The sequence below is a fragment of the Marmota monax genome, unplaced genomic scaffold (genome assembly GCF_021218885.2).
Source record: "Marmota monax isolate L192 unplaced genomic scaffold, Marmota_monax_Labrador192_F-V1.1 WCK01_AAM20220418_F8-fsc00158, whole genome shotgun sequence".
Classification (NCBI taxonomy): Eukaryota; Metazoa; Chordata; class Mammalia; order Rodentia; family Sciuridae; genus Marmota; species Marmota monax.
This window is the reverse complement of record NW_026694092.1, coordinates 1,847,888-1,871,188: the sequence shown is the minus strand read 5'-3', so window position 1 is coordinate 1,871,188 and position 23,301 is coordinate 1,847,888. Positions and strand designations below refer to the sequence as shown.

The following is a 23,301-nucleotide window of genomic DNA, read 5'->3' as shown; positions in this document are numbered from 1 at the left end:
ACCCTGATGAGCCGGGCATGGTGGCACATGCCTGTAATCCCAGCTACTGGGGAGACTGAGGCAGGAGGAACACAAGTTTGAGGCCAGCCTCACCAATGTCTCAAAATAAAAAAAGAAATGGGGTGTAGCTCAGTTGTAAAACACCCCCCAGTATCAAAGGGAAAGGAAGGGGAGGGGAAGGGAGGGGAGGGGAGGGGAGGGGAGGGGAGGGGGAAAATGAAATGAACAGCTTGGTAGGGGATTCCTTACTTAGGATGTTGACTCGCAATTGTTTTGAACTCATTATCCCAGTTGGGCCGTCCATACAAAGTCTTTTGCTTCAAGCCTGTAATCACATCTTTCTCCTCATCATGGTGCACAGCAAAGTGATTGGCCTGCAGCAAAGGACATGAATTCAGGAAAAATAAGCATGCTGTGACACACACACAGGTACAGTTGCATAACCCAAGGCACCAAACTGGAGGCTAGATGAAAAACAAAAATAAACAAACTGGATCTCTCTCTAGCAATTTCCTCTCCAGAAGGGGAGACCTTGAAGTATAAATATAAATGATATAATTTGTAGAATCGGCTGTGATGAGTGCCAGGAAGAGACACAGCATCCTAATGAGAACAAAGAAGGAAGGTCTAGAATGGAAGGCTAAGGGAAGGTTGAAGGCCAATAGCATTTGAGTCAGGCATTGAAGTGTGGGTACTGTCTCACTGTCTCTGTGTCTCTGTCTCTGTCTCTCTCTGCCTCTCTCTCTCTCTCTCTCTCTCTCTCTCTCTCTCTCTCTCTCTCTTGGTGTGTGTGTGTGTGTACCAGGAATTGAACTCAGGGGTGCTGAGGCTGGCCTCAAACTTGCAATCCTTCTGCCTCAGCCTCCTGAGTCGCTGGGATTACAGGCGTGCACTCCCCCAACACACTGTTTTACTCTTTCCTTTCTTTGAGCTTCTCTCCTCACCCCAATGTACTCCACTCATTTGGGAGAATCACTAAGAACTGACATATTCACAGACTAAAATATAGTCCTATTTTCGTAACTTAACAGGACATTAAATCAAACTTGAAGCTGTGCTGTGTGTACTTGCTCTTTTCCTGCTACTGTTCTAGGGGGCCTCAGCTTGAACACAAGGTATTTTTCATAAAAGTGGATAAAATTAAATGTATTTTTTAAATAAATCAGATATTAAATTCACCAGGCAGGGGATGGATGATGAGGATGGAGGGGGGTTTAGAAAGAGAGTCGCAGCCAGGTGCAGTGGCGCACACCTGTAATCCAACCTGCTCCAGGAAGCTGAGGCAGGAAGATCACAAGCTTGAGACTGGTCTGGGGAACTCAGTGAGAGCCCATCTCAAAATTTAAAAAATGAAAAAGGGCTGATGATGTAGCTCATTGGTACAGCACTCATTTGTACACCCCTGGCTCCCCAGTACTGCAAAAATAAGTGACTAGTAAAATGGTACAAACAATTTTAAAAAGAAAGGAAAATTAAAAGGTGGTCACTTTTTTTCATAATGCTATGGGACCAGTTTTCCAAAGCAAAATAATTATTTTTTTCAATGCACATAAGTTTCCTATTAAAAAAAAAAACGGTGTCTGGCTTTTTAAAATTGTAAAACTGTTATTGCTGGGCATGGTGGGGCACGCCTATAATCCCAGCTACTCGGGAGGCTGAAGCAGGAGGATCACAAGTTCAAAGGCCAGCCTCAGCAACTTAGCAAGGCCCTAAGCAACTCAGTGAGACTCTGTCTCAAAAATGAAAAAATTTTAAAATAGCTAGTGATGTGACTCAGTGATAAAGCATCCCTGGGTTCAATTCCTGGTACCTAAATAAATAAAATAGCAAAACTGTAAAACAATTTATAAATCATAGATTTTTCCCCTGGGTTTCATTTTTGTCAAAGGGGTTTTACTGTTTTGTTTTTAAATTGCAGAAGTGGTATCTTTTTTAAAAACAATTATTTTTTAGTTGTAGTTGGACACAATACCCCTACTCCATTCATTTCTATATATTGCTGAGGATCGAACCCAGGGCCTCACACATGCTAGGCGAGTACTCTACCAGTGAGCCACAACTTCAGCCCCCAGAAGTGGTATCTTAAAACTGCTTTTTCTGAAGCATCAGTTCTCATGGTCATGTGTCCCTGGATCTACATTTACTACAAGATTCTTCTAAGACTTGGAGAATCTATGATAGGCAAGAATTTAAAAACTCAAATTAGCTGGACATGGTGGTGCTCACCTATAATCCCAGTGGCTCAAGAGGCTGAGGCAGGAGGATCACAAGTTCAAAAGCCAGCCTCTGCAACTTATTGAGGCCCTAAACAACTTAGTGAGACTCTGTCTCAAAATTTAAAATAAAAAGGGCTGGGGATGTGGCTCTGGCCAAGCATCCCTGGGTTCAATCCCCAGTACCAAAACAAAACAAAAGCCAAATGAAATGGCACTCTTTACAGTAACAGGATATAAGTGAAAGATGCCCAGGGTTGAGGAGCCAATGCCTAGCTAGAGCCAGCTGCTGTGCTCAAAATATGTCTCCTCCAAAATTCCAGGTGTCTCTAATGTTATAGCATTAAGAGGTAGGACCTCTAAGAGGTGATTGGGTCGAGAGGGCTCCTCCCTCATGAATGAGATTAAGAACCTTATAAGAGGCTTCATGTACTGTTGCAGGAGCTTGTCAATTGTAAAATGTTTACAGTGCCAAATCTCCTTGGGAGGCCTGGGGAGGTGGGCAAAATCACCCCCAGCTGAGAAGTACTGGCTGATTTTATTATAGTGGCCTCTGAACAGTATTGAAAGCATACTTTCATTTGAAATACACACACACACACACACACACACACACACACCACATATGTCTCACCTTCTTTAGCTATATAGTGGTTTATTTACTATTAATAATGATAAACAACTGGTAGTCACTAAGAGTGCAGGCTCTGGAACATTCTGACTGTGCCACTTACTTGCCAGTTGCCTTTAGGCAAATGACTTAATCTATTCTGGGCCTTGGTTCTTCATCAGTAAAATGTGGATAATAATAGTAGCGATCTCATAGGGTTGTTGACAGCATAAAATTAGACAATCTGTCTAAACTTTAACCACAGTACCTGGTGTGCAGTTCAGTCTCTTTCTGTGTCTATAGGGGATTGGTTCTAAACCCCTCCTGCTTAGATACCCAAATCTGTGGTACTCAAATCTTTTATATAAAATGGTGTAGTATTTGCATAGAAGTTAGCACATTAGGAGGCTGAGGCAGGAGGATCCAAGTTTAAGGCCAGTCTGGGCAAATTAGTGAGACCCTATCTCAAAAGTAAATAAAAAGGGTTGGGGATGTAGCTCAGTGGTAGAGGGTTCCTGGGTTCAACTCCCAGTACTGGAAAAATAAAAATCAGTCTATGCACATCCTCCCAATATACTTTAAATGATCTCTAGATTACTAATATTACCTAAAATAGTGTAAATGCTATGTACGTGTTGCACACTGTATTATTTAGGGAACAATGACAAGAAAAAAAGCCTGTACATGTTCAAAACAGATCCAAGTTTTTTCCCAAATATTTATTATCAGTGGTTGGTTCAATCCACAGATGCAGAACCGATTCATAAGGAGGGATGACTGCATATAGTTAACAACTATAAACATATCAAGTATGCATATTAAGTCATATGCATAAACATATGAATTAAAGGAACACAAACACATTTTTCCCCATTGTCCCCTGGCAAATTTTGTCTGTCTGGTTTTGGACTCCCGGATGGGAGCATTGCATTAATAATGTCAAGGGCTTGGCCTTTATTCCCTCTTAGAATTCTTAGCTTTGAATCTAGTCTCAAAAGTCTACCAGGTGGTGATGCTGAGTTAGAGTGAATGGGCTAGATCATTAGAATCCATTGACCATTCTTGGGGGAAAAAAATAGTACACAGGACACACCAGTAACCAAGGGAAAGTGGGCAAGCCCTGGACACTAAAGGAAGGACTTGAGACCTGGATCTTTATCCTCACCTGAGACTCATCCCAGCCAGTGAGGTAGATGTTGTAGCTGAGGAAATCGGCATTGTTCCTCTCCTGCATCTGGGACTCCAGCAGCTGCAGCAGGTCTGCAAACCACTCAAAAGCATGAGTATCCCGGCACAGCCAGTAGAAGTAGATCTGGAAAAGGACAGATCCCAGAGCAGATTGTATTGGCATGGGTTCCCGCAGCATGAACACATGCATTGCTACTGTCCCCCTAACTTTTTCTCCTGATGCTCAGAATGCCTAGTAACATAGGTTTTCAGCAAGTTCTGGACATTTCATAGGCTCTGGCAGGGCAGTAAATAACTAACTTGGCCTCAGAAATATGTAGTTCAGCTGGGTGCGGTGGCACCTGCCCATAATCCCAGCGGCTCAGGAGGCTGAGGCAGGAGGATCTCGAGTTCAAAGCCAGCCTCAGAAAAGTGAGGTGCTAAGAAATTTAGTAAGACCCTGTCTCTAAATAAAATATAAAATAGGACTAGGGATGGGGCTCAGTAGTCAAATGTCCCAGAGTTCAATTCCCAGTACCCGCCCCCAACAAAAAGAAAGGAAAAAAAAAGGAAAGAAATACATAGTTCAAAGAAAAAACAAGTCTCTAGTCCACCTATTTTCCATCTCGGGCTGGTTACTTCTTTCCCCCAGAAGCCCTGACATCCCTTGTACCTCTTCTCAGAAAGACATGAGGAAATAGACTAGCAGGAAAAAATAGTTTTACCCATTCCTCCTCCATATAGAAAAGAGGTGAAGGGGAAGAATTCTAAACACAAAACAAAAAAATAACTATATAACATAAAAAAAAGTCAAGGTAGGCTCAATGTACCCATCAGAATTTATCTTTATAGTTACTAGAGTGACTCGGCATTTATTGAGGATGTCCTTCATCAGGTAATTTATATGTAACACTCCCCTGGGAATTTATCCTGAGGAGACATCCATTAGAAACAAAAAGTTTCAGGTCTCCTGCCCTCAGCCTGCAAAAAAAAAGTGTTAAAGGCCTAAAAAATTGATTCTATCTCAATATATAATCCCAGACGGAAGAAAAATTAGTCTGCATCTTCCCAATGGAATAGGAGGGAATCGTTAAAAATCAACATTATGAAGTCTTAGAAAACATTATGATGTCTCTGAAAAATGTTTTCTGTGTTTTAAAAATCAGGATATGAAATTGTACATAGTTGAAATTTACCAATTTCCAAAAATATGTAAGCCTGTGAAAAGAATATTAGAAAAGAAGATAGACATCCACATTTACTATTATTTTTATTAAAACCTTATTTAAAAGGTTTGCCTCATGTATAACTATAAAGCTCTAAGAAAAAGGGGGAAGATATGGTGGCTCACACTTGTAATTCCAGCAGCCAGGAGGCTGAGGAAAGAAGATCACAAATTCAAGGTCAGCCTCAGCAACTTAGGGAGGCCTTAAGCAACTTATTGAGACCCTGTCTCAAAATTAAAGGGCTGGGGGTGGAGGCTGGGGATATGCCTCAGTGATGAAGTGTCCCTGGGTTCAATCCTTGATACCAAAAAAAAAAAGGTTTGCATTGATGTAAATCAATTAAAATTAATCGCACTTTCATCCTCAAAAGTGAGGAATAAATGAAATGATTTTTGGGGGGGTACGAGGCATTGAACTCAGGGGCACTCAATCACTAAACCACATCCCCAGCCCTATTTTGTATTTTATTTCGAGACAGGGTCTCACTGAGTTGCTTAGCACCTTGCTTTTGCTGAGTCTGGCTTTGAACTTGCCATCCTCCTGCCTCCGCCTCATGAGCCGCTGGGATTACAGGTGCCCACCACTGCAACCAGCTGGAATGATTTTTAATAAACTCTTCTAAGACACACACAGAAAAAAAGAACATATACAAGAGGATGGAGGTATAGGTCAGTGGTGGAACACTTGCCTAGCCTGCACAGGCCCTGGGTTCAATCCCCAGCAGAAGGAGGAGGACTAGGAAGAGGAGAAAAAAGAGAAAGGGAAGGAGGAGGGTTAGGGCTGTAAATATTTCTTTCCCAAGTTTCTTTCTTGGGAACATCCAGTACTGCTATATAAATACTGTATTAAATTACTTTGACCAATAGGCCTGCTTCTAGAGAAGCACATTTAACTTATCAAATAGTGTAAGCCTGGCTCTCTGGAACCACAAAAGCCTTTCTTTACTTTCCATGTTCCCTGCCGACCTTGCCCTGAAGGGGATTTCACACTTCATTTGGCAATGAATGGCCACCCTAGGCCCTCTAAAACATGAAGGAACTTACCTTTTTGAGCCTCAGATTGGTGGCATTATTGCAGTATTTGTACCAGACCGACTTGAGAATGGATGCGAAGGGCGTGACCCCAATCCCTGCTCCCACCAACATCACCACCTCGTAGCTGAACACGTCTTCACTGGCTGTACCGAAGGGTCCATCAACAGCTATCCTGAAAAGGAGCGGAGAGGAGGTAGTTAAGGGATGTCCTGCTTTTCACAATAAGATGGAGCTCTCATTCTACTGCAGATGTACAATATGGCAATTCCAACTGGGGCCATGTATCTATGACGCACTTTCTTCCATGAAATGATTAACAAGTAAACAACTTAGTACAAACATTGGGGTTGAAAATAAGAAGAGAAATTTTAGCTAACTGAAAACATGGTAACTCACCACGGCTATATTTTCACCTTCCCATCCTCCTTTCTTTCTTTTACACACACACACACACACACACACACACACACATACACACACACAAAAACAAACAAACAAAAAACACATGCACACACATATCTCTGTCTCTTGCCAGGACATCCTACACTTGAAATTCCTACTTATATTGCACACTGATGTGAGAATTTTCTAATATTATAATATCCTATAGATTTGCTATTCCCACTTCTCTTTTGTCTATTGATTGAGCTATTCAACAAACTTTTCTTCAGCATCTGTTAAGCGCCTGATACTACATTAGGCATGTGGAGGGAGTGACGTAAAATCAATAATGCCTGGCATTTTCTCTCAAATAAATGGTGCTGATTAAAATTTAAGAATATTTTTGGCCAGGCACAGTGGCTCAGTGACTCAGGAGGCTGAAACAGGAGGATTGCAAGTTCAAGGCCAGCCTCGGCAACTTGGTGAGGCCCTGTATCAAAATAAAAAATAAAAAGAGGGGCTGAGGTTGTGGCTCAGTGATAGAGTGCTCGGGTTTAATCCTCAGCACCACATAAAAATAAATAAAATAAAAGGTATTGTGTCCAAATGCAACTAAAAAATAAATACTTTTTAAAATAAAATAAAAAGGGCTGGGAATATAGCTCAGTAATAAAGTGGCCCTGGGTTCAATCCCAATACAATAATAATAATAATAATAATTATTATTATTATTATTATTATTATTATTATTCTAATAATAATTTTGATACATTACAGTTCAGTTTGTTAGAAAAGTCAATGTAACTTGGTATTAACGAACTTACAGGAATTTGAAAATATTTTTTACTAATTTATTATTAATATTTGGTCCAAATATTTTTAATTTCACATAAAGACATTAAAAATATGCATAAGCATACAACACACATGCAATGGGGAACACAGGGCTCTGTATATTCTTAGGGCCTCTGTGTTTTGTCAGAGACTCAGGAGATAGCATAGTGAGATGTGGGGAAAGAGGAGCTGTTGAGTGCCATTTTCCTTGAACACCTATACCTTTGTAACATGTGCCTTGTACTCACTTAGGTAGTTTCCAGGCATCTTGAAACTCCTGCTTATCACAGCCACAAGCATTGAATAGTCCCTCTGTCCAGTCCCCAACGATGCGGATGTGGATGCTAAAGAAGTCTTCCTCAGGGGCAGAGGTCAGTGTGAAAGGGTGCCACTCCAGCTTGGACACCTTGGGGCACTTGACAAAAATGTACTGACCCACCTCCATCTTGAATCCCTTCTTCTTCATCTGTAGCTCGATGGTTTTGAAAGGGTGAGTGACCACCTATGGAACAAAACATGTCTCTGGAAGTGACACTTATCCCAAAGATTTGCCCTTTCCGTGTCCATATGGATAAAAGGCTGAGCTAAGATGTTCCATCCAGGTCTCTACTTCAGGGCCAACATGGAAGGTTCTCTAATTGGTCACTCGGAATTGTCCTCAGCTGTAGCCCATAGCCAATGATAGACTGCCAAAGGGATACAAAGATCTGGTTGTTTCTCCCAAATTTGGGACAACTCCAAGGGACCATCTCAACTCCAGCACCCCTTGTAGGATCAACTGAGGCCACAGTTGCCAGTATGTTGTAAGTCAGGGTCACCATTTCCCTCTCCCCAATTCCATTTTTTGTACTTTCTTTACAGATGCAGTTCCTGAGAACATATCCCTGTAAACTTTCTGCACACAATTCTCTGTCTCAGAGTCTTTACCAAGGAATCCAGCCTAAGTCATCAGCCTATTCTGATTTTCTCTCTCTCTCAGAAGTCAAGGAAAGCACAAAAAAAATAGGGGAGAAAAGGTGATAGTTTCCTGCTCAGCCTTCTTATCTCCCCAGGGGATGAGAGAGGGCCTTGAGAACTGGACAGAAGCAGATTCCACAGGCTATTATATACCAACACCCCCCAAAACCAAGTCAACTCTACTATCTGAACTTACCCTGAATCACACCTGGAACCTGTCCTATTCCATGCAATACATTTTTCCCTACTTGGGGAATCCATGAGTTATCTCTCCCCAAGCCAGTTCCTTCCCATCCACCGCCATCTTCATTCTGCATATACCCAAATGTTCCTAACAGCTTAACTCATAATAGCAAAAAATGGAAACAATCCAGATGTCCATCAACTAGTAAGTAGATAACTATTTTTTAAAAAATAGAACACAATAAAGAGCCATGCAGAAAGTAACATGCTGTTTTTTGTCAAAGACCTATCTACACTCCCATGTTTGTTGCAGCACTATTCCCAATAGCCAAGATACGGAATCAACTTAAGTGTCCATCAACAGATGAATGGATAAAGAAAACATGGTACATACATACAATGGAAACCTATTCAGCCCTATAAAGGAGAAAATCCTGTTATTTATAACAACATGGATGAATCTAGAGGATATTATGTTAAGTGAAATAAGCTAAACAGAGAAAGACGAATACCACATGATTTCATGCATATGTGGAATCTAAAAAAGTTGATCTCGTACAAGTTGAGAGTAGAACGGTGGGTACCAGAGGATGGAGTAAGTAGTGGGGAGGGAGAGATGGGCAAAGGTTGGTTAACAGATACTAAATCACAGAGAGGAGAAATAAGGCCAGACACAGTGGTGCAAGCCTGTAATCCCAGTGACTTGGGAAGCTGAGGCAGGATAACTGCAAGTTTGAGCCCAGTTTCAGTAGTTTAGCAAAACCCACCCTGTCTCAAAATAAAATGAAAGTGCTAGAGATGTAGTTCAATGGTAGAGTTCCCCTGGGATCCATCTCTAGTACTGTAAACAAACAAAAAAGCACAAATAAGTTCTGATGGTGACCACGAGTAACAATAATATACATTTCAAATTGCTAAAAGAGAGAATTTTTCTTTTTTCTCTGTGTGTGTGTGTTTGTGTGTTTGTGTGTGTGTGTGTGTGTGTGTGTGTGTGTAAATAGGGATTGAACCCAGGGTACTCTATCACTGAACTACATACTCCCAACCCTTTTTATTTTTTTTATTTTGAGACAGAGTCTCACTAATTTGCTTAGGGCCTCACTAATTTGCCCAGTCTGGCCTCAACTTGAGATCTTCTTGCCTCAGCCTTCTGAGTGGCTGATATTACAGTCATGTGTCACCATGCCCAACTAGAAGACAGGATTTTGAATTTTCTCACCACAATAAAATGATATATGTTTGAAGTGAAGTGTATTCTAATTACACTGATTTGATCATTACACAAAGTATAATGTATCAAAACACTACATTTTACCTTCTAAATATGTACAATTATGTGTCATTTAAAAATAAAATAAGAATTAAAAAAAGAAAGAGAAATATACTGTTTCTTTCATGATTCCTAAAATACCTAAAAGAACTTCATACTATACAACTAAAGATAAATCAAGGGTCATCAAAGGAAAGTAAAATCAATGGAAACAAAATAGTAAGTTTTTAATGTTGTCTGATATTTCTGGGCTTTTCTTTTCATGGGTAGAGAGTTGTGGGAGAGTAGGAAATTCTTTTAATAAAAATTGTTGATTGGCCCAGGTGTGGTGGCACATGCCTATAATCCCAGTAACTCAGGAGGCTGAGGCAGGAGAATCATAGAGTCAAGGCCAGCCTGGGCAACTTAGCAAGACCCTGTCCCAAAATGAAAATTTAAATAAAACTTTTTTTAAAGGGCTGGGAATGTGGTTCTGTGGTAGAGTGTCCCTGGGTTCAATCCCCAGTACTCATGCCATTCCTCCAAAAAAGTTGGCTGGAGGTATAGCTCAGTGGTAAAGCATGTGTTTAGCATGTGTGGCCCTAGATTTTTGTCCCCAATACCACACAAAGAATTGTCAAACATTTCCAAAGCTTGTGATTTAAATACATCTTATATGATATGGTTGTATCCAACTTCCCTTCTGCTTCGAAATACAGAGTTGGAAAGAATAATTTCAAATCCAGAAAATTATGTTGAAAATTGTTTGCCATGTCATCATTTTGTGTGATTAATTTTTTTTGCCATATTGCAATTTTGCCATCACAGGCACAAATTGGATTTAACTAAGTAAGATACACTAGTGGACAGCATTCTCATTGGAGTATTTTGAGATAACACCTTGTTTCTTGTATTTGTTGGTCTGAGAAGAAAATGAATATCAATTTTCTTTACAAGAAAACAAGTTTTCCTTACAAGGATGGTTAAGAGACATATTTGTCAGGTTCACTCATGTTTTGTCCAGTAAGGGGAATTTTGTGGCAGCTTCTTTTGCTGATCTATGGGGTTTTTCTTATAATACAATATAAATAGCAAAAAAGGAGAACTGTTTGGTTTCCTATATTGCAAGACTTCCAATGCCAACAGGACTAGCTTTACTATGACCCTTCATAGACATCAAATGAAAAAAGTTTGGACAAAGGACAGAAGGAATTTGTATGTTTTGCAAAGATGACCCCATAGCAGGCCTTTGGTAAATACTTGTTGAGTTGAACTAAATTTCATTTGATAAGAATGGTCTTGTGTAATGTTTCTGGAAATTGTAACAAGGAGTTTCCATTTATATTTAGTTAGCTGAATGTTTATCTATGGAAAAAAAACCCATAGAAGAGTTTGTGGGGGAAAGCCCCTCTAGGCTTGGGGTTAGGAGACCAGATTTAAAGTGCAGCTTAATTAATTACTAACTTGCTTGAGACTTTGGGCACTTTGATATTCTCTAATTACATATAAAGCACAGAAGAGGCAAAAATGACCTAAGAAATTATTTTAGCCTCAGTCAGACCTACCCTTGGTTCCTTAGTTCTTTTGGCATCTGAAAATTTTAAGACTCACTTCATTTCATTCTTCATTTTTAACTACCCAAATAATGCATCTTCTAGTGTCTCCAGTTAAAGGCCCAACCATTTGATGAATGGGCTAAGTACATTGAAATAAACTATAGGTTTCCTCTCTGCTTTAAATTCATCAGAAGAAACTGGGGCAAAACGAACTGGGCAAAAGATAATTCATAGAGAGAGACATAAGGAACTTGGGTAGAATTGTCCAATATAATCAGACACTGAGTACTAGTAATTCTTAACCCAACCAATACCTTGGTGATGACAACCTTCTGCTGAGATCGCCAAAACCGGACCAACCGCTCACAGAGATACAGGAACATGGGACCCACTATCCATTTCCAAGTCTGTAATCAGAGCAAAAATGAAAATGAGATATGTTAAAGAGTAAAGCTAATAAAAGATTCAGAGAGAGAAAAAAATTTACAAGTCAGATTAATCTTCCTAGGATTGGCTAAACGTAGGATAAATAAATCTCTACAGCAGAATGTATGAAAAATATCTGAAGTTTTGATAAACTGTTGAACCTGTAAAAATGAATTTTCTCACCAGACTTGGTGGTGCATGCCTGCAATCCCAGCTACTCAGGAACTGAGTCAGGAGGATGGAAAGTTCAAGGCCCCATCAGCAACTTAGCAAGATGCTGTCTCAAAAAAAAAAAAAAACTAAAAATGGCTGGGGATGTGGCTCAGTGGTAAAGCGCCTGTGGGTTCAATCCCTGGTACCAAAAAAAAAAAAAAAATCTCCTTAGCCACATTGGAGAAATGTATTTATAGAATGAAACTTTCTAAGGAGGAACTACCCACAAGAATGAGATGTCCTCCTTCCTTCTCAGTGTCACAATTGCAGTTGCTATAACCCTACAGTAAAGCAAGGCTGGTTTCAGAATTAACATTTCTCTAAAGGGTAACATTTCAACAACCCAATATTTTTATGCAACAGTGCAATTGCTTTCTCTCAGCCATGTAGTTAGGGAATAATCTTTTGCAAGATGACAAATGTTGTGCAAGAGATTAGCTGTTTCTTCAATATCCTGATAAACTAGGAGCTGTGCAATGCACTTGCTGAACAGAAACAAACCCAAAGGTTTCTAGAATTCTCTAAATACCTTTCTGGTCAGATTATGCAGTGTTTCAGTATACTGGAATTATTCTATAGTATTGTTGGCTATATAAAAACATTTAGGCCAAGCAGATCTACCCTGAGACTCAGCTACTTGGATTCCCAATTTAATAAAGTAGCAAAAAATTGTAGAATGCAATATCATCTGAAATATGACTTTCCAGAATGGATTTCAAAGAGGAAAAAAAAAATCAGGGAATGCACCCCCCCATAGCTTCATATATGATCTTCCATTAAATTATTTGCTTATGAAAATTTTTCCAGGTGAGAACATGTTCCCATCTTCAGACAAAGTTGGACAATATTTGCACCAGAGGTCAGGAATGTTCTGCTGCTAGTCTTCATTTTCATGAGACAGGTATTTAAAACAGTCTTGAGTCATCCATCTATTTCTTGGGTGCCAACACGGGGTGCCATTGAGTGGAACCAGGTTTGGGCATTGCTTCTAATAGCCCCAGAAAACCAGAAGCTCCTTTGAAGCAGATGTCTGCTAAGATTGTAGTACTATGACTCTAGCTGTCATCGAGGAAATGTGCCTTCCCCAGCCCCTAAGAAGCCTGGCAATATGGTTCCCTTTTTATCCTTTCTATTGATGTTTGCATGTGGTGTGGGCAGTGCACTAATGTGTCTGGTTGTTTTTTTTTTTTTAATTTTTATTGTTGGTTGTTCAAAACATTACATAGTTCTTGATATAACATATTTCACACTTTGATTCAAGTGAGTTATAAACTCCCATTTTTACCCCGTATGGTTGTTTTGTTAATGAACAAAGATGCTCAAGAATAAGACTTCATAGCATGCTGCATCTGGGGGAAGGGTATTCCTATGCTAAGAGAGTAGGAAAAAGGGAGAAAATGGGATGCAAATATGCTTTTATGTCATACTGTGTATAAGAAAAGAATAATAATCCTATCCAGAATCCCTTGTACAAATGATGATTCTTGTCCAGTTTTATAGCAATGGTGTTTTAATCAACTTTTTGTCACTGTGACCATAATATCTGACAAGAACAACTTGTAAGAGGGAAAGTTTATTTGGGCTCAAGGTTCCAGAGGTTTAGTACGTGGTCAACCAAGTCCATTGCTACAGAACATCATGGCAGAAGGGTATGGCAGAGGGAAGCTGTTCACCTCGAGGTGGTCAGGAAGCAGAAAGAGGAGAGAGTAGGGGCCACAGGGAAAAGGAACCATTCCAGACACGCCCCATGACCCACCTCCTCCTGTCCCCCCCCCCCCCCCCCCCCCGCACCTACAGTTACCACCCAGTCAGTCCATTCAAAGTAGAACAGAGGGATTAGGTTGCAGCTCTGATAATCTAATCATTCCATCTCATGATTCTGCATTAACACAGGAGCACTAGGACGGCACCTCATATCCAAACCATAATAAATGGCTAGCGCAAGAAACAATAAAGTATACTGTCTGTCAATGAGGGGAAAGATATAAAAATTACAAGTCCCTCTTCTCACTTTATGGAGCAGAGATTTTGAGGAAACACGAAAAGGAGCCCTTCAGAACTCCCTATAGGGAAAGGAAATATTTTTTACCCTCAGTCACCAGTATCACACTCTTGCTCCATCACATGGTGCCATCGGGTGTTTGTGTGAACCTAGCTTTCCAGCCTCCTTCAGGCCTGAAAGACTGGACCTCCTAATCCCTAAAGGCATTGCAGGGTGTCACATCATCAATTTTCTTCCCAGTTCTGAAAGCCTTATAGAAAGTTTTATTTCCTGGTATCTGAAGAGGCCTCTAGCTGCTTATAAGGGATTTATCAGCTCAGGATGGAATCCTTAACAGTCCTTGTGAAAAGCACTAACTGCTGTTTTTGTGGTCTTCACATCCAAAAGAAAAGAGATGGAACTTCTTGAACCCATAATCTTTTTTTGTTTCTTTGTTTTGGGTACTGGGGATTAAACCCAGGGCCCTTAACCACCGAGCCACATCCCCAGGCCTTTTTATTTTTTTATTTTGAGACAGGGTCTTGCTATGTTGTTTAGGGCCTTACTAAGATATTGAGACTGGTCTTGAACCTGGTGATCCTCCTACCTCAGCCTTCTAAATCTCTGGGATTATAGGTGTGCCCCACCAGGTGCATGGCACCAAACAACAATTTTAAAACGCTGCTTTGCCAAGTTTTCTTTCAGGACATTGATAACAGATCAATGCAAAAAAATATATAATTCTTTCAAGAAAGAATTCTAGCCAATAAATATAGTAGAGAAAAGTAGATTTGACATCCTAGAAGTTCTGTGACATTTGTAACAGACAACTCTATGACATTTGTGCACATCTTAGACATAGTTTAAAGACTGACAGTAATAAAACTTTAATAGCAACAATGAGTCGTACATACCATAGGAGGATTCCCAGCGAAGTCCGGAACTGGGCAGCCTGGTTTTCCCCACTGTGTGATATTGTCTTTACATGAATTTTGCCTAGTGTAATTCAAACTCCTGTCAGTCTCTCCACGTACAATCCGTCTAGAAGAAAAACATGCAACTAATTCATTTAGTAGCAAGAAATTAAGCTATCTGTGTTTTTAAATTCTGGGTTTTGAGTTTTTTTTTTTTTTCTTTTTTATTTCTTTCAGTGCTGGGGATTGAACCCAGGGCCCCACTTGCACTAGGCAATGAACTATGTCCCCAGCCAGATATTCTGCATATTTTAAGTACCCCTAACATGGGTCCTGTAGTTTTTACTTAAAAGCTGTACCTTCTCATCACCCCCCCCCAATAGATTAGAAGAAAGAAAATACGCAATTTTTCCTTTTTTTTTTTTTTTTTACATTATGGATTGAACCCAGGCATGCTCTACTACTGAGTCACATCCCGAGCCCTTTTAATTTTTTTTACTTTGAGATAGGGTCTTGCTAAGTTGCTGAGACTGTCCTTGAACTTGTGATCCTTCTTCCTCAGCCTCCCAAGTCTCTGGGATTAAGTCATACACCACCACATAACAGCAAAATATGTGATCCTAAGCAATGGGGGGAAAAAAGTATGCAATGACACAAAGAATATCTGCATATTCTTTGTGAGAGCAGATCTTGGATCATCAATATGAGTTTTCTTAAGGGGAGAATGTGTGCTTCTGCCTTGAGATTATTTTCATTTACAAAGAATAGAAACCAAAAAACTTCAAATCTACAGGGTGGCTACTAGCCTAAACAGTACCTTTGTGTATATTAGAAAAAAGGCTCCCCTTCTGTGAGGGCAGTCCTGCAGGCAAAGGGATTAGCCAGCTACCTTGCCTCTCTTTGGTTGGGCACCCTTATGTAGTAGACAACCTATACAGTCATACATAGTGGCCCTGAGACTTAGCAGAAGTACTTTATTTGTGGGTACAAAAATCATGTAACTGCCTGTAATCCCAGCAGCTTGGGAGGCTAAGGTAGTAGGATTGCAAGTTCATGACCAGCTCCTGCATCTTAGAGAGGTCTTAAGCAATTTAGTGAGGCCCTAAGCAATTTAGCAAGGCTCTGTCTCAAAATCAAAAATATGTGGCTCAGTGGTTAAGCCCCTGGGTTCCATCCCCAGTACCAAAATAAATAAATTAATATGCAATTGTTTTTGGAGAGTTGAGAGGTTTTTTGTTTTGTTTTGTTCTGCTTTATTTTTTGTTCTATGGATTTCTCAGTGCTTAGAAAGAGTTTATCAAGGATCAGAGTGAGGAAGTGGGTTAAGAATGCATGCAGAGGTTGCTCAAGGGTGCTTCTCCCCACCCTTCCCCTTTTCACACTTAAGTCTTGGCCACCGCTAGACTGACTTGGCTCTGGGCAGACTGTTTGAGTATCTACCTCCTCCACTCCTACTTTCCTGGAACTCTGTAGCCACCAGGGAACTTCCCTGGGCCTGCCTTGGCGAGCAGGTGGCGTGAAACAGTAGAAAAGGAAGCCTGGTATTAAAGAGGGTTCCTCCCGAGCAAGCTCTGTATCTCCATGAAGGTGTTCATCACAGTTCCCTTTAAGCCGCTGTTATTCTAGGCCATTACCAGCCAAGGTGGCCTGGCCTACATATTTTTTTTTCTGCTTCCACATTTTTTTATTGGTGCATTTTTAGTTGTATAAAATGATGGGATTCACACAAGCACAGAGTGTAGCCATATAACTTGGCTCACACCCCTCCCCAGCACTTCCCCCTCCCTCCCTCCTCCCCTGCTTTTGATACCTTTCCTCTACTGCTCTCCCTTTGATTTTCTTTTTTTTTTCTCCCTTTGATTTTCATGAGATCCCTGCCCTTTACCTTTGTTTTCCTTTTTCCTCTCTAGCTTCCACATAGGAGAGCAAACATGTGACCCTGGATCTTTGGAATTTGGCTTATTTTGTTTAAAATAAAGGCTTCCAGTTCTATCCATTTTCCTGCAAATAACAATTTCATTTTTTCTTAATGGATGAATAAAACTCCATTGTGTACCTATACCACGTTTTCTGTGTCCATTCATCCATTGATGGACACCTAGGCTGTTTCCATATTTTGGCTATTGTGAATTGTGTTGCAATAAACATGGGTATGCATGCATCACGAGAGTATGATGACTTTAGTTCTTTTAGACAAATACCAAAGAGCATATAGCTAGGTCCTATGGTGGTTCCATGCCTAGTCTTTTGAGCAACCTCCATACTGACTTCTATAATGGTTGTACCAATTTACAATCTCACCAACAGTGTAAAAGAGTTCCCTTTTCTCTACATCCTCTTCAATATTTATTACTATTTGTACTCTTTTTTTTTAAAGAAAGAGTGGGGGAGAGAGAGAGAGAGAGAGAGAGAGAGAGAGAGAGAGAATTTTTTTAATATTTATTTTTTAGTTCTCAGCTGACACTATTTGTACTCTTGATGACAGCCATTCTGACTGATATGAGATTAAAATCTCAGTGTAGTTTTTATTTGCATTTCCCTAATTTGTATTTTTTCTTTTGAAAAGTGTCTGTTTATTAACTGGTTTTGGGGTTTTTTTTAGTGTTAAGTGTTTTGATATATATATATATATATATATATATATATATATATATATATATATATAATCTCCTAACAGAAGAGTAGCTAGCAAAAATTTATCTTTTTGATCTTCAGATTCCTTGTCTACAATTACCGTTCCCCAGAAATGGGGATAGTGAGAACAATTATTCATTTGTGGGGGATTAAAAGAAACATTTCATGCCAAATTCTTAGCATAGAGCCTGATAGAGAACAAATGTTCAATAGAAGTTCACTGCTACCTTTATTATATTAGAATGTTAGAAGGTAAGATCCACAGATTTTTCTGACTAATACTCCCCACAGTACCTGAGATAGGTCCTCATATGCAATAGGTAGCCAAGAAATAATGGTTGGCTTAAATCAAAACCCACTGAACTACAGCAAACCTGTTCAACTAGCACATCATTAACCACTCTGCCTTGGGAGTTTTCCTAATTCACTAGTGATTGAGCCACAGGAGACAATACTATAGACCTTACCAGTGCTCTCAATATGTTTTTTGTTTGTTTATTTGTGTATTTTTGTTGTTGTGTTTTTGTTTTGGTACTGAGGATTGGACCTAGGGGTGCTTAACCACTGAGTCACACCCCCAGCCCTTTTTATTTTTTTGTTTTGAGACAGGGTCTAGCTAAGGTGCTTAGAGCCTTCCTAAATTGCTGAGGCTGACCTTGAACTTGCAATCCTCCTACCTCAGCTTCTGGAGTCACTAGGATTATAGGCAAGCACCACCCCATCTGGTTCAATATGTTTTATACACTAGCAAAGATACTCAGACTTGATTGTATTTTTCAAGCTTGCTATAAATACCTGCACTGTAAATAGCAACTAATTGTGTGTAAGAAACTACAAGTGTTGCTAACTGATTTCTATTGAACTGACCTCTGCAGACAGGCTGACCACACATAAGTAAGGAAGTCACCATGTCCAGTAGGGCACCACACCTGGAAATTGAATGACATAAAGTCCTTGGCTTTGGAATTAAAACTTACTCAGCTCCGTGGATGGCAAGACCAATGAAGAAGATCACAAAGAGATGGTGTGTGTACCAAAACACTTCAAAGTAAGATCTCCGGATGGTTTTGGTAGAGGAGGTGATAATTAAGATAAGACACAGTGTTATGACAATTCCAGTGATGCCTGCCAAGCGAGTCACAGCCACATACAGGCCTCCTTCAGGGTTCTGTAAAATATGCACACACACACACACACACACACACACACACACACATTATTGTAGGCTCTCAGATGCAAGACTGCCCATTCACAAAGTGTCCAGTATACAGGACAATAGGTGTTTTCATCTCCCCCCCTTTTGGATAATACTAATCACCCCTCACAGAAACATATAGACACAGAGTAGATATCTCTAAATTTTAAAGGAAACTTACATGGTTGGGGAATCATAGAAAATATGAATTGATACCAGGGATTAAACCCAGGGACGCTTAATCATTGAGCCACATCCCCAGCCCAATTTTGTATTTTATTTAGAGACAGGGTCTCACTAAGTTGCTTAGGGCCTTGCTCAATTGCTGAGACTGGTTTTGAACTCACAATCCTCCTGTCTCAGCCTTCTGAGCCACTGGGATTACAGACACACCACTGTGCCCAGCTTAAAGACAGTTTTAAGGGAATATAAAATAAATCATTGACTAAAAGATGACCTAGAACTTTCTAAAGGTCTTTCTCCCTTTTATTTGGAAAAGGCTACAGTGCTTATAGAATTATAAATACATCTTAGGCTGGATTCCCCAGAAGTAGACCCTGAGATGAGGATCCATGAGCAAGAATTCATTATAGCCAGATGCAATGGTGCACACCTGTAATCCCTGCGGCTCTGGGAGGCTGAGGCAGGAGGATCGCAAGTTCAAAGCCAGTCTCAGCAATTTAGTGAGGCCCTAAGCAACTTAGCCAGACCCTATCTCTAAATAAAGTATAAAAAGGGCTGGGGATGTGGCTCAGTGGTTAAGTGTCCCTGGGTTCAATTCCTGGTATCAAAAAATAAATAAATAAAAGAATTCATTATGAAGAATGGACCTTAAGGGAAACTGTAAAGGGAATAAAGAATAGAACAAGATAAAACAAAAAGCTAAGCAAGGGGATGGTCTCAGAACAAGTTTCACGGGAGAAAGCTTCAGCCCGATCCCGCAGGGGAACTCTGGAGGAAGTTACACCTCGGAGTTTATCCTGAAGAAGCTGGACTACTGTGGTCTGCTCTCATCAGTTATTGGCCAAGGGCTACCCAGGGAGAGGTAACCAACCAGGCCCTTTCAGATGTCTGAACTTTTGGGCAAAGGGATGCTGGTAGTCCCGGGGAAGTTTTTGCAGAAGGAAACCCAGGTATAGGTCATTGAACACACTCCAAGGAAGCACAGGTACAGTACAGGTGACTCAAGGAGATCTGGTCAGAGTGTGGCAGTGTCAGCTCACCATTGTGTTCATTTTGTGACCCTTATTATTACTGGGCAAACAATGAACAATGAAAAGAAGAATTATTCAAGATATCATAGGAAAAGAATTTGTTTTGTTTGATGCTGTTTAATTCTGTCCCTAAGAAGATCAGGCAATTTTTCTCTCATGTCACTTTGAGGATATGAATTTGAGCAAAATTAAATGTCTTCTCTTGTGATCTTTTCTGAACAGAAAAAAAACATGTTTGAAATTTAATGCATAGTTATGAGATTTAGCCATCTTCCCAAGCCATTGGGCATTGGCTTGGAGCTTCTCTAATAAGCTTTGACATCTCCTGGGACAGGAGAAGTCCTTGCCTCTGGATACCCTCATGGCTGCCCAAGAAAACACTGAACTTGGGATGGGGTTGTGGCTCAGTGGTACAGCACTTGCCTGGCATGCACAAGGCACTGGGTTCGATCCTCAGCACCACATAAATGTAAAATAAAGATATTAAAAAAAAAAAGAAAACACTGAACTAATTCTTAGTGTACCAAGGATTGCAAAGTAGCAGACACAGGCCACCCCTCAGATGCTGTAGGTTAAAAAAGAACAAAAGATCACTGTCAACTGTCAGCCAGTGGCTGGCCTGATGCTTAGGCCAGGGTGCTCCCTAATTCACAAAAGTACTTTGTAGAACACCAACATCTGGGATGGGGAATAGTAATCTGGAGGAATAGTAATCTGGGGTGGGGGTCTGCAAATTAATCCAAGCAGGCCAGATTTGCCCTCCATCTGTTCTTTTTTTTATTGTTTTATTTTTGCTTTTGTTACAAGGAATTGAACCCAGGGAGGTTTAACCACTGAGCCACATCCCCAGCCCTTTCTATTGACCTCTTTATTTATATTTTGAGATGTTATTGTTCCAGCCAAGATGAGTTCTTCACTCAGTGAAATCCTGTTTTAACAGCTTAGGGGACATCTAAATCAGGAAAAGAGAGGCTTACCTTAATTTTTTCTCGAGCAAAATTGAGATAATTTTCACCCTCTTTGTCTCCAATTTCAGAGAGTGCTATTGAATAAGGGTCGGAGTTCTTGACTCGGGCATTCACACACCACTCCACGTTGAACAGATGTGCAATGGTATGGATTGCTAAAGAGGGCAGAGAAGAGAAACAAAGAGGGTGAGGCATTTGCACAAATGTAGTATAATCTGGGTTTCTGGCCACAGCCTCTGACTCTATGATAAGTCACATAGACACAGAGGTGGCCTAGGATGCTAATAAACAAGAACTGACTCTTCATAACCCAGAGAGGCAAAGCTATTCTAGAGATGAAACAGACTCCTTATGAAGTATGAAATTCCTTCCTTCAAAACTGGCTATTTTCCTGCCAATTTGATTCTGAATTTTTGTGGAGCAATAAGCAAGCAGTATAGCCTAGCCTCTTTCCCCAGGGTGCTAATGGTTAATACCATTAATAGCGGGTAAGCTCCTTTCTGCTTTGTGGTTATGGAGAAATCACTTAACCTCTCTGATCTTGGTTTCCTCATTTGTAAAATAAAGGTGTTGAGCTACATACTCCTAAAGATTCAATCAATTTCTGAGAATCTACTGTGGTAGGATAGAGGAAATGAGAGATAGAAAGGAGATATAAAGGAAGGACAAGAATATAGAATTTTAATTCAGAGTTCCACATACTTTTCCAGGCCTGCTACTTCCACCTTCCTGAGAAATCTGTAAATCTATCTGTACACTGATAATCAACCCTTCCAATAATTAGATTCAGCAAAGAGAGATATATGATATAATGAGGAACTTATAACTTAGGGTACTTTCCAGAGTTATCTATTGATCAGATAACAAAGATCACATTAGCCTAAGGATACAGAGATTGACCAGACCACAAGAACCCATCCTGAGATCACTGGACTGATATCATTCCTACATACCTTTCCATACCCGACCCTCTCCAAGTTTCCTTTAAAGCAGAGCTGGGAACCCCCAAAATGCATCTCCTCCTTGAGATGGCCCCCATTATCCCTCGAATGTGAACCTATTTTCTTAAATAAACCTGTCTATGCCTCTGACTGGCACGTGCTAAAATTCTTTTCCATTATGTATGCCAAGAACCCCACTGGCGGGGATTGGGTTCTCCCTTCTCTCTGGACACTGCTCATACCCTTCTTCCCAGGCACGTCTTCTCCTGTGACACTACAAAATAGCCTCAGTCTCTGAGAGGGTTAGATATGCCCTCATTCTCTCTCCCTCCTTAATATATTTGTGCTCAAACAAGAGAATTCTTTATATATGCCTAATAGCTGGCCCATTCACCTGACTCCATAATTACCTCCAGAGAGAGATGACAAATGTGAGTGCTTTGGTACAAACCAATGGCCACCAGTATGAACCTCTTAAGGAAAAAACAAATTGCATTTCTTTATTTCACTTTCACAGCATCTACCAGATGCCAAACACTGTTATAGGTGCATTATGATGACTTAATCCTTACCCTGACCTATTGATGTAGATGCACTTAATAACTGCTCCTCTCACAGATGAGGAGACTGGAGTATAGACTGCTATAAAACCTTGCCCAGGGTCACCAATCCCTCAAAGCTGGCTTTGAATGAAACCTATTTTCTTACCAATTTGACTTCCAATCTTTGTAACAGGATTTTGGCAGACATTCCTTTTTTTTTGGGGGGGGAGGCAGGGGCATACGGGGGGTTGAACTCAGAGGCACTCGACCACTGAGCCACATCCCCAGCCCTATTTTGTATTTTATTTAGAGACAGGGTCTCACTGAGTTGCTTAGCACCTCACTTTTGCTGAGGCTGGCTTTGAACTTGAGATCCTCCCACCTCAGCCTCCTGAGCCGCTGGAATTACAGATGTGCGTGTGCCACTGCACCTGGCTCAGAAATTTCTTTTGAAAGATTTCATTTGCTACAACTCAAAAAGCCTGTGTGATCTGGTAGGAAAAGAGGAACCCAGTCCAATGCCTATAAACTAAGCCTCTTTTACTCAGGGATAAACTTAAGGGCAAAGTAAAAGCCTGGTTTGTTCAGTACATGTCTACTGCCTGACACATGAATTATTTACTAAATGAATTAATGGAGATTGGATAAGGGTCCTAGGCACATCCTTTCCTGTACCACTACCACCTTAATAATTATAATAACAACATGTAATGTATGTACACACATATATCTAATATATATATATATATATATATATATATATATATATATATATATACACATATGATAATAAAATAACAATAATGAAATGCTTAGCTGATAAGTGCTTTCTTAAGGGATTCTCAATTTATGAGCTAATATTC

At 40.2% G+C, this 23,301-nt stretch overlaps 1 protein-coding gene across 1 annotated transcript in view; it reads right to left on the bottom strand.

Moving 5' to 3' along the window:
* Positions 1-23,301, bottom strand: part of LOC124107121 (cytochrome b-245 heavy chain) — a 45,406-nt gene that overhangs the window by 5,180 nt on the left and 16,925 nt on the right. The window contains exons 5-12 of the mRNA XM_046465041.2: positions 20,965-21,110; positions 18,556-18,746; positions 14,945-15,071; positions 11,725-11,817; positions 7,714-7,967; positions 6,260-6,422; positions 3,989-4,135; positions 250-374 (exon numbers count right to left, since the gene is read on the bottom strand). Of these exons, the coding sequence (XP_046320997.1) occupies positions 250-374; positions 3,989-4,135; positions 6,260-6,422; positions 7,714-7,967; positions 11,725-11,817; positions 14,945-15,071; positions 18,556-18,746; positions 20,965-21,110 (1,246 nt within the window). The remainder of the gene's footprint in view (positions 1-249; positions 375-3,988; positions 4,136-6,259; positions 6,423-7,713; positions 7,968-11,724; positions 11,818-14,944; positions 15,072-18,555; positions 18,747-20,964; positions 21,111-23,301) is intronic.